General features: G+C 36.3%; 3 protein-coding genes across 3 annotated transcripts; 2 read left to right on the top strand and 1 right to left on the bottom strand.

The window, feature by feature from the left end:
• Positions 1-6,779: 6,779 nt before the first annotated feature.
• On the top strand, positions 6,780-7,947 carry F5891DRAFT_1194311 (uncharacterized protein; the record flags this gene model as incomplete). Its single annotated transcript, XM_041367909.1, has 4 exons — positions 6,780-6,879; positions 7,449-7,561; positions 7,612-7,626; positions 7,684-7,947. The coding sequence occupies 4 exons, from the start codon at positions 6,780-6,782 to the stop codon at positions 7,945-7,947; spliced, it is 492 nt and encodes a 163-aa protein (XP_041220832.1).
• Positions 7,948-8,359: 412 nt separating this feature from the next.
• On the top strand, positions 8,360-9,068 carry F5891DRAFT_984337 (uncharacterized protein; the record flags this gene model as incomplete). The annotated part of the gene is made up of 3 exons (XM_041377423.1): positions 8,360-8,537; positions 8,650-8,696; positions 8,862-9,068. 3 exons carry the CDS (start codon positions 8,360-8,362, stop codon positions 9,066-9,068), a joined length of 432 nt encoding a protein of 143 aa, XP_041220831.1.
• A 7,423-nt stretch (positions 9,069-16,491) lies between these two features.
• On the bottom strand, positions 16,492-17,320 carry F5891DRAFT_984336 (uncharacterized protein; the record flags this gene model as incomplete). The annotated part of the gene is made up of 6 exons (XM_041377422.1): positions 16,492-16,530; positions 16,631-16,645; positions 16,673-16,789; positions 16,822-16,875; positions 17,085-17,231; positions 17,294-17,320. 6 exons carry the CDS (start codon positions 17,318-17,320, stop codon positions 16,492-16,494), a joined length of 399 nt encoding a protein of 132 aa, XP_041220830.1.
• Between the last annotated feature and the right edge of the window lie 354 nt (positions 17,321-17,674).

Genomic DNA, 17,674 nt, shown 5'->3' with positions numbered 1-17,674 from the left:
GAAGTTCCTCCAGAACTTTCCTGCGGTCCTCTGGACCTATTCTGCCTTGGACTTTGTCCTTGCAGCCTTTCCCCTGTTTTCTTCTACTCAGGACAAGTCCTGAGTAGCCATTGTACATATCTGTATCAGGACGAAACCTTATTGTAATTTCTGGAAGTTCCTCCAAAACTTTCACACACTCATCTGGAAGTTACTTGCACTAGTTCGGAAAGTCCTTCCGAAGTTTCCCATGCTCCTCTGGAAGTCCTTTGGACTTCCTTGGACTTTCTCCGGACATCATTCTGAAATTAAGGGCACATACTCAGGTAAGGGGCGCAGCGCATGAGCTGAAGCCAAGCCCCTTTGAATCAGTCCTACCCTTTGTGTACGGTCTTAACAGTATTGAAGATTACTTCTATTATTTTATCCTTGATACCCAAGACTTCATACATTTAGCAGTAATTTTGATAAACAGCTTAAATTTAGGAGGATTGGATAATAAGGCTGGTAACATATTCAAAGGGTTATGGGAAAATTGTCAGTAAACTTGTGTTTCTTAAAAGAACATTCTTGGAACAGGTTTAATTTTCTTATCAACATGTTTATACATTGTATAACAATATCATTAGATACATTGATGTTGATGTCTTCTATTGAGAAGTCCATTAATATTCAGAATATGTCAAAATCCTATTCTGAACTCACACATGTTTTGTAAAGGCTTGTATAAAATAATAAACATTTGGACTACCATATTTGAACCCCCGATAGTTAGCTACTGCCTCACACTTAGTGCAGTATTTGGACATAGTCTCAGACATGTTATCAATCTCCTTAGCAGCTTCCATCCTAAATAAAAATGTATGAGCTTAAGTATGGTATTATAAAATAAGTTCATACCATCTTCTATAGACACCCAGGCGATGGCCTATACAGATAACATAAAAATTGCCAGTGAGACTGTCTCTAGTATCTGTTATGGAGTCTCTATCAGAGTTATAACATTTGGGTTCCTCAATAATATTAATAGCATGCAGACTTTGCATGCCATGGGCCCAGTTCTCTGTCTTAGGTTGATAGTGCAGCAGTGCAGGTGGAACTGCAATATGAGGACTTAGATTTTTACATAAGTCTATCCTCAACTTCCTTCATCATAGAGCTATACTTAGTGTCCAGCCACCTAGCTGTGAAGGTGGTCCTTAGGATTAAAGTAGTGTAACTGGGAGCTCAGCACAAGGTCATTTAGGTAATTTGCATACTAGCTAGTATTTAGGGGAAGTTTCTACTTTTGTATTCTGCTAATAGAGTTTTGTTGTCATGGTGAGTGTTCAGCAAGGTCCATAATGTGTCACATCTCACATGTTTATCAATCATGTGTGATATGTCCATAACTTGTCCTAATCCATCACACATCCCTCACCAACATGCACTTCACAAAAATACATCTTTTTGACTGGTGAAATTACTTAATAAATCTATTACAGTGGAGAATAGAATGGCTAGGGCAAGAGGATATCATTATATCATCAGTAAAGTGAGTAATATTGTTTGTTTTGTAATTACCAGTGTTTTATTAGGCACCTAAATGAACAAAGGGTCATACAAGAATGTGCAAGTCTATAGACATTTCAAAAATACCTTTGCCAGTATTTGCTATATCTTGTGGAACAAGGAGCAGGGTACACAGGAATCACTCACATGAACAGTTGGTGAGAAGGAGTGCACTTTATATTAGACACTGCTAACTTCCCTCAGGACAATAAGATGATCTCTGCCACCATAGATAACTTAGTCATAGTACCAAAATTGGAGCTATCGGTTGACCTGAAGAAGGAGATCGATAAAGTTGAGAAAGCGATAGTAAGTCACTAGGATTGCAGGCCAGACAATACTAATACAACCAAGGATTTCAATAGAAAGATAAACCCTTAACTATAATCAAAGAGGAGTCACAGGAGCTCAAAAATATTGACATGTTTAATCTCATGAAATATCTTTCTTGTTGTTAGGTAGTTATGTAAGTGGCTCATATATGTAGCCTGAAAACACATTATTTTTGAGATATGATTATGCTTGGATGAATTACATATGCTCTGACTGCTAGCCTAGTATTTTCTACCAGATATGTTTCTCACTAATATATCCTCCTGCAATTTCCCTCACTCATCTGAACCACTATCTCATTGCCTGGACTGAGTGAAAGTCAAAAATCTCATAGATGCATGAATAGGTCTTCAGTATTAATTAGAAACACCTTTGAATTACACACAGTTCTATGTGGACATATAACTAATACAATTAGGCCGTAATTTTTTCATCATCATCACATGTCCATCACGCATCTCATCTGGGTCTATCACACACTCAGTCCATCTTATATCTCTCACAATATTACACTAATTAAATTGTGCACAAGAATATTATGTTATGGTAAAAGATCACGTGTAATGAAAAAAAAAACATATATCATTGATGATAGATATGGATTATCTACATTCAAATACACTCCACAACTTTGAAGTATGGATATTATGATCTTATTAGCTGAAATTGGTGGATTATTGTTTTGATGTAGCATTTGAAACTCGAAACCAGCTTTTTGATTAGATGATACAGACACTTTTCTCATCAAGTATTGGTACTCTCATACTGGATGTAGATCACATTATAAAGGATATTTGTAAATGAGTTTGGTTAAATATATGGTTTTGTTGACCCTAAGGCCTCAGAAACAGATATTGAGGACTCTTCTACAAATAACCCATTCAAATAACTATAATGCAGCCCACAAAAATATGCACAAAGTAAGGTATTTTAGCCCCTTTATGTGCAGACATATATGTGTGACTCAATAGATATATAGCAAATAATGATGTGTCAGGTGTATATTATATAATTTCTGCTCCTATCACTGTTTTATCTGTGAAGTTGATCTTAAAATATGGCATATAGTTACAGTAGTTACTTTGCATACTAGGTAGTATTCAAAGGAAGTTTCTACTTTTGTATCCTGCTAACAGAGTTTTGTTGTCATATGTCTATGTCTCTCAGCATATATTTAGGCTAGTTACTAATCCAAAATAAATTAGTAGAATTGTTTTGATTTTTCTAAGACTAAAAGAAATAGTGTTTATTAGACATAACAGAGTAGGTAGGAACTAATAAGACCTAATACACTTATATATTAATTCTTGAACCTATTTTGGTATAATACATCAATCCTTAGAGCATTTTTAGAAATCAATAAATTTGTTTGCTTTAAATCTACAACTACACTGCCTAAAAGTGAATACATTTCTTAGTATACCATACCTGCATTAGATTGGTTTCATACAGATACAGCTGTGCTTATTTAGCAGGAAATTATATGACTCAGCACAAGAAAATTGTTATGATATAGCAGCAAAAATCTCTACTAAAACTCTGCTAAGATATCTAATAACCTTCTTGTATATTTAATTTTCTGATTGTCAAGCAGCTCCTTCTTTTACAAATGTAGCTACTGTCTAAAGACATTATCATCACTACTATGATGTGACAGTTTCATTCTATTATAAAGAGTGCCAATACTCTATAACTCACTTTTATAGCTATTATATGTTTCCATTGTCTAAGTGTGGCAAACATTTTAAATAGTAGCATGACATAGAAAATTATATTACTATTGATTATAACATTAATATTGATACTGAACTTTTTATGGCTCCTTTAATAAGTAAGTATTATATAACATCAAGTAATTATCTTATTTTTGTATTGACTAATGCTATTGTAGCTGTAAATCTCTCTGATATACTTATCAGTTATCTCAAGCTATTAGTATATTGATATAATAAATGAGGGAGATCACTTTTATCACATTGACATGTACTCTTTTATGGTACAGTATTAATAGTTAAGATGATAATGATGATGATTATAGGATAAATATTGTAAGATATATTTATTACTTGTATCATTTAGTATTCTTTAAACTAGCTTCCCAATCTCAATCATTACAGTGTTGACTTCCACTTTAAGTCATTGGATTTCCCTTGTAACATTAGATGTCAGCAGCATTGCCTGCACTGGTCACATGTTTAACCTAAAGGTGTTGCTGCTTGATATAACCTATTTGCATCTGGTACATTATTATCCTTACCCAACTTTCTACTCACTTACATTATGATCATCATTATCAGTATCTTCCTCAGCTTTTCTCTTTTCTTTGCATGCTGGCATGGTGGTTACATTGAAGGTTAGTTCTAATCTCTGTCATCTTATTGATTATTGTACTTTTCATCGATTACATACTCTCCCTGTTCTAAACTGCCTCATAGTGTTATGCACCGCGATCTTTCAGTATGTTAAATATTAACCAATTCCATGTCATCTAGTGTCATATTAAGATAATCTCAAAAATAGTGGGCTCATTTGTGGCCTTCCCAGACAGCTGCATTGCATAGTTAGTTTTATTATATAAACTATGTAAGCTTCTTGTATGCACAATGCTGTATTCATTTTGCCAACTTAAATACTTTTAAATTGGTTTCTTAAGCCTCTGCATATACAATTATTCATGTCAATGTGACCCCAAAGATTCAAATTCAAGATTTGAAGTTAACAAATTTACATTTATTTTTTATTACTTAGCATTCAGAATATTATTATATGTTCTTCTAAACACTATTTCCTTGGTTTATTAGATGTCAAAGAACTAACATGGAAATATCATATAAGATAATACTATCAAAGTCTAGTCCAGTCAGATTCATAGTACTATATCTATAAACTCTAACCTTAGGCAACTAACTCATTCACTTTGATACTAGAGTTTTAAATAATACAGATAGGATCAGTTTATAGATATTTGCATGACCTAGCTATAATAGACAGAATGATAAGTTATAGTTGAGAAACATTTGGTTGCTATAGAATAATAAATAATTATCATTTTGAATTTCCACTTTGGGCTAAGATAGCAGATCATGTCTTAGACATTGGTAGACATAAGTATGGATCCTAGCATAATATTAACCTATATGAGTTATCATTAGTAGTATCATACACTTACTTTTATAGGACCTTTCAGTAAGGAGAAGCATGCTGCTTATATATAGTAGCAATTTTTGGTGCTATAAAAGACTGCATATACTAAAGTAGCTTGTCTATTGCCTCAGCAGTTTGCTTCCGAGTATCTGCCATTAAGTTTGCTTTTGCCCTAAATATCTTTCATATGTCTAAGTGATGGGTCTTAGTGGTGAAATAGTTCATATTAGACTTCAGGTGGTTTACAAAGTTGAACATTGTGACCTATCTCATTGTAAAACCAAATATCGCTGGTGATCTTTAGAGAGAAAATACTCATAACAAATAGTGAAATATAAAAACATACTATCAGAAACAGTATTCAAGGGAAGATGATCCAATAGAAGAATAACTTTCTCATACTTAGGCAAAGCTTCAAGTTTATCTAAGGAGTATGTAAAGTTCTGACAGATAATAACATAGACCAATGCTCTATTACACTTAATATGTAGGAAGTCAGACTGAGAGTTTTTGATATAGTGGACATCTAACTCCATAAAAGTTGTTAAATATATTATTAGTTTGTCATATGTGTCAACTTATTATTAGAGGCAATGCAGTCATTAAGTCAAACTTCATTTATATGTACATAGCACTTGTAAGTATATCTTTTCCAAGTAGGCTATCTGCCTCATGTTCATATCTGTTATCTGTTACCTCTAACTCATAGATATGTACTAGCTCATTTACCTATCTTGATCTGGTCTATGTGTCATCATTTGTTCCTATATAAGTACTATAGACAGCACTTGTATTCCTTACTTTAATCTACTAAATTATAGCTGAAAACATATTCTCCAGTAAGATCTCTAATATTACTATCCAGAACCACTATTCTAAGAGAGCCACTACTGCTGCCTTAGCCTGAATAACTTGAACTCTCATTCAATAGAAGAACCCTGTCTGTCTTACTAGCCAATTGCTAGCAGACTCGCTTTACCACTCTGTTTGTCCTGTAAATGTTAGTCAGTTTCCCATTCAGGATCCACGACTAGGGCTAGATACTTACCTGAGTTGCATATCAAGTTGTTTTAGAGCATACCTCTTCAACAGAATTAAGATCTTGGGAATTACATGTGTCTCAATGACTATAAAAAGCTTGTTAATTGCCTTTATTGTCTCTAGAGACTATAGCCTTGTATCCCTAGTGACCCTAGGGAATGCCTGTTGCACTTCCCATACCCTCAAATGTAAGCCAAGGGATGATGAATAGTTTCCCTCCCTTATCCCTGCATCAACTTGGCAGCCAAAAATGGGGGTGAAGTGGACGATGGACTTTCTCAGAATCCTTGGGTGGCAGTATAAAAAAGGGCATCATTAGTCTCAATAGCAGCTTCATGAAAACTTAATATACCTTGAGCACATCAACTTCATGGCTATGTGTTTAGAATTTTGTGTTGGAAGTGATCAATGTACTCTTTGGTTAACCAGACTGCTGACCAATGATCACAGGGTTCTGGACATTCATTTCCTTGCCACAAGATTGGATTAACAAGTTTAGCCAAATTGTTGCCATCCATAGAGACAAGAAAGGCAAACCATAATGAGGGTTCCTTATCAATAACATAATGACATACAGGGCACACATTAAGCATATGCCAATTGGATATATCCCACCCTAAGGCTGAATCCACTCAAGCATCAACATAACACTGAATTTCCATGTATACATCATATGTGACCCTGAATTGCTCAGTAAGGTGACAATGATAATGTACCTGTGAATTGTGAAGATGGGAGTAAAGTGGGCCTATGGTGCGAAGCTTGGAGATAAGCTTCACAAAAGCATTGACATGCATGCTAAGCTCACACCTAATGTACTCTGGGTGACCAGTAAGTAACTTGATAACCCAGTCTTGCCCGGATAGAGCTGAAGTATGGTAGGGTTCCAGATCTTGAGGATATATGGACTGTAGTATACTATGGGTGGCAGCAATAACAATGCTAATTACTAGTATCATACATTTTAGTAGTTATTCCCCCTTCTACCCCTACCTCTGGACCAGCACAACCAACCATACTAGCCCCTGCTGTCACCCCTGCAGCTACTCCTCCAGCCACTGCCCTAGCCTCAGTTAAGCTTAACAAGAAGAATGCCAAGACAATCATAACATCGATAACTCTTTTTCACAGTTCTATATGAAAATTTTGAGACACTGAAGATTCGTGAAGAGATGGTAATATCAATGTCATATACACAGAGGCTCTTCGAGATGGTGAGTTGGTGGCATTAGACCACGCAAAAGGAACAAAGCAAGTGAAATGAGCAAAGACTAAGCTACTGACAGGCACTAGGTATATGTACCTAGGTGCCTCAAGGTCTGGACAGGACCCCTGGCACCTCTGAAAGACCCTTGAAACCTTTGAAAGCCCCTAGCCGCTAACTCCTACTGACACAACAGATGTATCACACAACATTTTCAATACCCTCAATCTACATCTCTCACCTGTAGAGAGGGCTGATGTGGTGAAAGGCCACCTCTCCAGACTGAACTTCCTGCACAAGGCTGAAATTGTAAGTGTCTCATCTTACAATAATTGAGCAACTTATAGTCATGCCAACAGGTTGATGATATCGAAGTAACACATTTTCTGGAGGCTGACTACCTCATTAATATGATCGTCAATGTTGTATAGCCACAAGGGCTCTATGTTGACATCAACCGCAAGCGACTCGACTGTGTGTCTAGCCTTGCAGGAGCTGCTGTTCACAGTGCCCTTAAGGCATATCACGAGGGCATATATGAGAATGTCAACACATCCACTGAACAATTCTACAACATTTACAGTTCAATCATAGCATTGATTAATAGGATCAGGCTTGATGATGTGTTAAAGGAGAGGTACAAATTTTTGTGCAGATCAATCATCAGGTATGGAGAGGCAGATCTTGGGCTCTAGATTATGGGGATTTATCTAATAGTACAATCTTGAGATCATCTGTTATCTGTAATTTTACAATCAAATATTATCTGTTTTTTATGTATTTTTTGTGTTTGCAATGAGCTGAGTCGCAATAAGTACTAAAAAGGTGCACAAGCTGATGTCAGCTATTTATGGCTCCCAGAAAGTGCCTCAAAAGTGCATTTGCAGATCTTGGCTTTTCAGATGTAGCATTGAATGCTGTCCTAAATTACCTATAGCCTTTACCTATCCTATCTATGTACATATAGCTAGGTGGGGCAGGTATTTGGAGTCTATCGGCAACATATGTAAGCCTTTCTATGCCCTCCTGCCTGCTGCCTCTGCCCTAGAATGGTTGGCCCTAAGTCAGTATATTCTCATGCCCTTTCCCTCTTGCTCATTATCCCCCATGGCTACCACAATGCTACTTGCTGCTGCTGCCATCCTCTGGGAACCTTCTATCCATTCATTGAGGGCACCCTATTATCTTCAAGACCTCCCACAGTCCCAGTTCCAGCATATTCTTCATTTACATCAGCCTAGATATGTGAATGTCTGCCATGTCTCGCAGCTTAACTACTTTCAAGGTTTGCGGGAAGTCAATCATTTCCCACAACTTCCAAGGCCATCGCCGTCAATCAGATGTTCTTGCAGCTATATATGTACAGTCAAAAAATTCTGGAGACATTGCTATTCTAGCTTTTTCAGCCAAAACACAAAAAGTGAAAATTCAAGTTACATCTCAAGTAACTACTACAACAGATGTAAACTACCAACTACACAAGAGGCAAAAAAGCAAAAATTAAGAGAGGAAGGAAGAGAGCTATAAGAGGGAGTCAGACAGGAAAGACAGGAAAATAAAGAAAGACTCACCTGATAGCCAATAATGTGAAAATTGGAGGATCCTCTAGAAGAAACAATCAGAGAAGAAGGATGAAAAAAAACAGAAAGAAACTCGCCAGATAGCCAAAAATGCAAAAATTGGAGAGAATAAGCCTATAGCAGGAGCAGGAGCAGAAGACTTAGAGAAAAGGGTCAAAAAAGCGAAAATTAGAAGGAGAACTCACCAAAGGGAGGAGGAAAAAAAAGATATGGTCAAAGAGGAATACAAAGGATAACAAAAGACACTTACCAAAAGAAGAACCCCAGCACTGCACCAACATACACACCAAGATCAACACCAACCTCCAATTGAAGAGCAAGAGAATAAGAGTTGTTGAAGAAGATTGTTTAAGGGAAGAGAGTGGGAGAAGGAAAAGACTTGTGGTTGACTTTTTGCTTACCAAACAGTGCCAAACATTGGACTTGAAAGAATTTCACATTTTTTTGACTGTGGGAAAATTTCTGATGAAAAACAAAGTTGCAGCCCTTGTCAAGGGTAGTCTATCCATGGTCTCATGACATTTTTTAGTTAAGGTCTTAATGACTTATAAGCAAAATACTAGAAAGTGATGTGTTCAAGAAAGTTCAGACATACAAGTAATGTGACTGATATTTGCTTATTAACACTAGAAATACTGATAGTAACAAAAGACTTGATGAAATTTTGTGTTTTTGGTTATTAGAGACTAGGATTTTGATTAAGGACCATGATAAGGATTGACTAGGGTAGACTGTGGGAAATTTTCCAATAAAAATCAAAGTTGTAGCCCTTGTCAAGGGTAGTCTATCCATAGTCTTGTGACATTTTTTGGTTAAGATCCTAATGACTTATAAGCAAAATACTAGAAAGTGGTGTATTCAAGAAAGTTCAGGCACATAGGTAATGTGATGGATGTTTGCTTATTAAGACTGGGAATACCAAAGTCAAATAGTCTACCATACTAAGTCATCCATATCCTAACCAATTGTCAAAATTTTCATCAGGTCAAGGACAGCCTATTTCAGCTTTTTTTAGCTAAAAGTGCTACAAAATGTAACTTAGGCAAAAATAAGTTCAAACCCTTTTTCCTGATGCAGAGCAGTAGCTCAATAATCTGATGTGATGTAAGATTTTGGTGGGTACTATTACACCAGCTCACTTATAGTGTGTATTTTTGCCTCACATATAATATGTTGCTATATCCAACTTATTCAGATATTCAGCAGTAATTATAGATACTATTAAGTATGAGTGGGTAATTTAATCCATAAAGTGCAGTATTTCATATTTCTATGCTCTATTTGTTCATGATATTATTGGCAGTTTTCTCCTGTCTACTGATAGTAGTCCAAAAATGAAGGGTTTGACCTGATTCAAATGTGATATTCATACATCTATAGTGGATGGACTTATCATGATTTTTTAGTAAGGAGATCCTAGTGCTTGAGATAACACCAACATTATCCAAAGTGTTGTATTTGATGTGTAATCCTTGAATGATATATTGTATCAGGTATAGTTTACTAGTGTCTTTAAGCAATCCATTAGGAGGTTATAGAATATGATTTTAGAGATTACACATCAGTGTTACCAGTAATGAAAGTTCCAGCTCTAGCTAAAACTCTATTATACACTTCCTTTCACTTATAATTGAGATGAAAGATGAAAGTTAGGGTGATAAAGGAAGTTTGCAATAGATGCTTGGGTGGCAGACTGATAGTAGGTTGTACATTATTCAGGACACATGGGAAGTAATCAAATAAGTGCTAAACCAAACTTACGAGCTTGCAAGACCAGAATAAAGCCTATATATGTGAGTAACTAGTATGTTGGGAGAGGCAAAGAGAGTCATAAATAATGCACATGTATATGGAAATTTATCATATGACTATTTATATAAACCACTTGGGGTTTAAGCTCTTGACAGATAGCTTTATGCATGGGCTTGTGAGTATAAATAAAGAATATGAAAGGTATAGCTGGTTATCATTGTATAAGTAAGAGAAACAGTAATTTCTATACTACTGAAACTAGGTTGATTTGATTTAGAAAGTGCAATTCTGTCGTAATTATATGATATAGGGACTTCAATGACACAACCATATATCATACAAAACAAAATAGAATCAAAGCTAACTAGAATAGCAGAGCACTGTGACAATGTGACAGTATAGTGTGGTTTCAGGCATTATCTGAGGATCTATTGCTGTATAATTCAGAGCTAGTAGAACATTGCTGCAAGCAAAGTAATGAGGGTAAATTAGTAGGTTTTAATGTAGATAATTAGTTTTATAATAAATAATGAATAAAAATAAAACTTCCAAATAGCATGCTGTACTCACAGATGTTCCTGTAGGGACCCCTTTAAGGCCAATAAGGGGTAAGATAGAGTAGAATATTGAATAAATTTACAAATTAAGGTTTACAAAGAATCTAGTTGAAGATCTGAACATGGGATTGCTGAGAAGCATAATTATATATTGACATACCCCTACAGATGCTGACTCATCTAACAATAATAAGTCTGAAAATGTTAGCTTATATTCCTGAATCCTAGATACAACTTATCAAATGATACAGATATTAGAAAACAAAGTTTTCCCAAAAGATAGTGAAGATGAAGGAAAGAAATTGGATAAGCCCAACTGATCTTCTCTGCCTGTATCATGGGAATAAGGAATATTATAAGGATAAGACCCTAGTTAAGGATCAATGTGCTATTATAGTGGCAGAAATATCAGGAGTCTATTAGGGGCTGTGTGATGTCACTGATGAATGTAAATATGCCATAATAGCAGCAGGAGAATGATTCTGATAAAAATACACAGGTTTCATAGCTTGATACAAGTAATGGTAAGCACTAAGGAGGCCTAAGTCAAACCACATTCCAAGTCAATGTTATGAGTCTTACTACAAGAAAGACACAAGGATACAGAATTGCTAAGCAGATGAATGTATGAGTACCACCAAGACATATTATAATGAGCCTAATAGTGCAAAGATACTAACTCAGCTAGATGCTTATGTATCTCATTATAGACTTAAAGCAACAGACATTAGGAGTTGTACTTATACAAAGCGAACTGTTTTGGACTACATGAGGACTTTTAGGCCCTTGGTGTCATGATTTTATCATTGCAGTGGCTCAGCTTTGATGTAGTATTGATTAGTCTTGTTCTTTGATGCAGTGGAATATCATAACACAGTCATGCATGCAAATAAATCAATAAAGCAATATGAATTATATAAAACATCAACAATATTTGTATATGTAATATGTAGTATTGCTATTGCAACACCCCTATCTATAAAGCCACATGCTAATTATGTCAAATATTTACCAGTTTACCAATCCTTAAACATAGGAAATAGGTACAGCAGACTCACAGGCCACTAATAAAAATCTTTGTAACTAATTCTTTGACTTATAGCTAGGCTGTATGATGTTGAACATATCTGTGACAAAGTAGAGTTATGCACAAGGATGTTGAAGATGAAAACATCTGGCCATTATTAAAGACTATATTTTCTCCTTCCAAAAGCAAAGATCATAGTATCAGAGTGGTCCCTAGATGGTGGGAAATAAATTAGATAGATTACAGATAAGAAGTTTGAACTTTATGGTGAGGTCACATCTGTTAAATGACTATTGTGTGAATATGAGGCTAGGTAGCATTTATTAAATGAGAGTTGCATATGGCATATAGATTTGTATCATCATAAAAAGGAGGAGTGTTTGGATAACAAGTCTCCTAATATATACTTTGAGGCTTCTGTCAAAATTTGAAGTTACTCATATTCCAATGTTATATAGAACCTTGTGATACAATTCTTTTGTTTTTGCTTTGAAAAGAGTACATTTTCAAAATCCTACCAAACTTTAATATTTTTATCTGTAGCCTATCATTGCTGCATGTGAACAGCACATATTTGGTTAATACCAATTCATATTACACATAGATTATATAATCACACACATATTTCTATTAGATCTTCATTATTTTTATCAGCTATGTTAAGTGACACATGTAGCCTACAAAAGCATCTTCAAGGCTTCACAACTTCATTCCATAGGATACTAACATGAGAATAATTCATGATTGAAAGTCATGTACTTTTTGATTTCTGCCACTATCTCTCTTGCAGTGTTTGACTCTATTTGAAAAATGTACAAATTCTTCTCTCAATGACATTGCTCCCATAAGGAATTATGGTATTTATAATAATTATAACATTAGTGATCTATTGTATTAGGGAAATAGCTGCAAGCGAATTTTTTTTTTTGCAAAATTTATGATGACTTCTTTCAAAAATGACATCATATGGCTGGCTGAAATGCATGTAGCAGTCAGCATATCATATTTGAGGCTTTGTCATATCACATGAAAATAATAATCTTATAATTTTTAAGTCTCAGAATATTATGAGATTTAGAATAACATGAAGTAATATAATAATATCAAAATGAGCCACAGTTGGCAAATACGAGATACTATAATCTTTAAGTATATTGGCATATTAAGGAAAGTTCATAGCAGAGTGTGTAAGTGAACATTAATAAGGATATTCTTAATATGCTACTATAGCTCTTCATGTAGAATATTGTCATATCTCATATTCCAGACCTATGTCTGACAATATTCCCACACCTCATCTGGACCTTCTGACGCCTTATCCATGTCTCCAGTCCTCTACCCATCCAGATCCCTGCACCTCCGCACATCCACATCCAGATCCCTTTACCTCCGTACATCAGACCTCTATACCTCCACAGCTAGCCTGCTTCATTCATCCTTTGTCCTATCACCCTCATGTCATATCCCATACATCCATGCATCTCATCCAGACCATATCCAATCCAATCCAATCCAATCCAATCCAATCCAATATACGATAAGCTACTTAATTCATTTCCTGTGCATATAACGTTAACACAGCCTATCCGGTATTCCTTGTTCCCGGTACCTCGGTTATACTTACTACTAGTATGCTTACTGATCTGTTAACCTATGCTTCATACATAGCCTCGGACCTTTGCTTATTAATATTTCTGATAGTCACTTAGTATATAAACTCTTGTATATGTCCTGTAGTTCCTCAGTCTGAATATCATATTAGTCCTCGCACTAGATCTCACTCTAAGTCCTCATATCAGTTCTAGTCTTCCAACTTAGTTGTTATCCATCTCAGGCCTAGGGATTTTCTCCCTAGGCCAGAGCTCCACTTATCCAATACTCTGCTCATCCACTCATCTGATCCTCCATAGTTTCCAGAAGTTCATCTGGATCTTTCCCATGGTCCTCTGGACCTATTCTGCTTCAGACTTTGTTCTTGCAGCCTTTCCTCTGTTTGCTTCTACTCAGGACTTGTCCTGAGTAGCCATTATACATATCCATATCAGGACGAAACCTCATTGTAATTTGCAGAAGTTCCTCCAGAATTTTCCTGCAATCATCCAGAAATTACTTGCACCCGTCCAGAAAGTCCTTCCGAAGTTTCCCACGCCTTTGGACATCCTTCAGACATCTTTGGACTTTCTTTGGACACCAATCTGAAATTAAGGGCACATACTCAGGTAAGGGGCGCAGCACATGAGCTGAAGCCAAGCCCCTCAGAATCAGTCCTACCCTCTGTGCACAGTCTTAACAAATATGAATAATCTCTTGAGTAGTTAGTCTTGCTACCAGCCTAAGAGTTCATTAATCACTATTACAAATTGCTATTTGAACTATAATAACAAAAAGTCAGTCAGACTAAGTATAGTAATAATAATAATAATCTTGAAAACTAGCTTACATGGTTATATAGGTAGTTTTAAAGACTGATTTGTTACTTAAGATCTTCAGATATTTTAGGCTAGAAAAATTAGAAGAGTTCAAATTGTGAAGATGATAATAATTATGCAATATTACAATTTGGACATAACTCATTAAGACATAAAAGATGAAGGTAGGCTTTGGTTGTGTGAAAGATGCCAAAAAACAAGCCTATTTAAAACAACCATATGTTGATACCAGGTGCATTAGTGCATGCATGTGCAATACTTTGCCATATAAGTATACATTTTGAATATATGTATATATCATGGTTGTTATGTTCTTGCCATTTTTTTATGAATGGTACACTGGTTGGTAGATATCTGTTAAGACCGTGCACAAAGGGTAGGACTGATTCAAAGGGGCTTGGCTTCAGCTCATGCACTGTGCCTCTTACCTGAGTATGTGCCCTTAATTTCAGAATGATGTCTGGAGAAAGTCTAAGGAAGTCCAAAGCCAGATGAGCGCAAGAAACTTTGGAAGGACTTTCCAGACAAGTGCAGGAAAGTTCCAGAGGAACTTTTGGAAATTACAATGGGGTTTTGTCCTGATATGGATATGTGTAATGGCTACTCAGGACAAGTCCTGAGTAGAAGCAAACAGAGGAATGGCTGCAAGGACAAAGTCTGAAGTAGAATAGATTTGGAGGACCATGGGAAAGTTCCAGAGGAACTTCTGGAAACTTGGAGGAATGGAGGATCAGAGGAGTGGAGCTCTGGCTTAGGGAACTTCTCCCTAGGCCTAAGATGGATATTGACTAAGTCAGAGGACTAGAACTTGATAGGAGGATTTAGTGCAAAGACCAGTGCAAGGACTAATGTTCAGACTAAGGAAGTACAAAGATTCTACAGGGTTTATATACTACTGAGGACTTAATGGAGAATCAGTCAGCGCAGTCCAAAGCCATGTGAGGCTTTGGATGGAGCATGTAGAAAGGTCTAACACTAGTCTATCAGAAAATAGTAAATAAAGACGGAAATGAGAACATAGGAAAATAAAGCCGGAAATGAAATGAAGTACAGAAAATGAGTATACTCTAACTTAAGAAGGAACATACAAAGGGAAAAGGCATGGAAGATAGATGTGGGTTGGATCCAGATGTTCAGAAGTCAAGAGACAGGTGATTACCATAAGGGGATGAGCGCTGATTTAAGGTTTGGGTTCAGATATGAAGCATAGGTCAGATCCAGAGATCTGGAGATGTGCATATCAGATCTGACATCTGGATATCAGATGCAGGAATACAGGGATCCAGACGGATAGAGAATTTGGTCTAGAGCCATGGACAGGAGGTCCAGGGATCCGGATGGGGTGTGGGAACATTGTCAGATGTAGGTCCGGAATGCGGGATATGACAATATTAGTTAGTATTTTTTGAATACTTTAACCCAGTAGCTTGTTTATTGTCATTCTTTTGATATTTTATCATGCTTGAAGTTTCATCTCCAGAATCACTATTGGCATCAGATTTAGCAAATAATTTAGTAGCAATATTATCATTTCAGAGACAAGCATCTCCATTGTGTCCTAGCCAGATCCTCAAGCTAGTTTTGATCAGATAAGAACTCTCCATCCATTGACTGATCTGATAAAAGGTAAGCCTTTGATATGGGCTTTTGCAATAATTTATATAAAAGAGAGGCTTAGCAAAATAGATATGATATTTATAGACCCCAGAAGGGACTTGATCTTGTGATGCTTTGCTTCAAAAGAAGCTATTATAGAAGCATATTATCATGTATATTAGGACAATATACAAAAAATAAGCTAGTTATGTACATAACTTCTAAAATAGTGATAGCTAACTACTTGCAATGATAATCAGCTCAGCTCAATTGGAAAATGAATCTGAAAGATAAAAATTCAGATATAAACTAAGGTGACAGCAGGAAATAACTGATACTAAAGATATGAGTTATGGTATTTCTAAACATTAGTTTAAGAAGAAGACTATGGAGGCAAAATGATTAATATATCATTACTTGCCCAAGCATATACATACATGCCATGTATAGACCTGTAGCCATAGTGGATGATGACTTACTTTGATGACTTCAATCAATGAACATGCAACATCAGCAGATAGCAGTGAGGTGGGATTAGACGTTGAGCAGACACAGGACATGCTCATCATGTAGCCCACAAATTTATGCGGAGCATCCTAGTCTATATCCTCAAGCAGAAGATAGTTACATGTGTTTTCTGGATTCCATCACCAAGTTCTAGCTTTTGGGGCCATTCTTTGTCCTTTTCAAAGTAAGGAATTTGAAGAGTGCCTCACTTGTGAGGGTCTTGGCCACAGGCAAACTTGTGTATTCGGTGTTGAGTGCTTTCTTTTTGGTCAGTCTTTTTACAAGTGAGTGCTTGTCATATACGTGAGTCTAAATGATTTTGGTGACCTGTATGAGCTAAAGTCAGTGTCTTGTGATGCATCTGCTAATGATATAGGTACTTACCTCTCTGGGGTTGTTATGCCTGTAGTCAATAAAATGCAGATCTTTCCTAATGTTGGCCATCATCATGCTAGACCAACTGTCCATTGTGTGGGTCTTTGTGTGCAACATGCAATAATAGTTGAGCAGCATCTTGAACCATCGACAGACCTGTAGATTAATTCATAGGTGAGCTGGTCGTGTTACATGTCCTCAAACAGAGAGTAACTTACTTCTCCAATACCTCTCTCTATCTTCATGAATGATGCCTAAGCGTACATCATCATGAAACCTCTGAGCAACGGCTTAGGAGCTTATGTTTTGCCTTCCTGAGGCATGAGATGTAGTGTGACATGTGCTATGATTCTGTCAAGGTTCATTAAAATTTTGTTGTCCTTGATATTAGTGTTTGATATGAGATTCTATGTGTCCTACAGCATTTTGATGACCTTGGAATAATAGGAACTTAAGTGCATTATATACTTCAGGGTCATGTCCCCAATTATGTCCAATATGTTGCTGAATGCATCCTTAGTGTGTCCAAGGCCTCAAGGATCTGGGCCCATATGGTCATGTCGCACCCTCTGCTGCCCTTCTTCATCGTCTCCTGCAAT

The sequence above is a fragment of the Suillus fuscotomentosus genome (assembly GCF_016647785.1).
Source record: "Suillus fuscotomentosus strain FC203 chromosome Unknown F5891scaffold_68, whole genome shotgun sequence".
Lineage (NCBI taxonomy): Eukaryota > Fungi > Basidiomycota > Agaricomycetes > Boletales > Suillaceae > Suillus > Suillus fuscotomentosus.
Note: the sequence above shows the minus strand (reverse complement) of the source record. Positions and strands in the feature narration are given on the sequence as shown.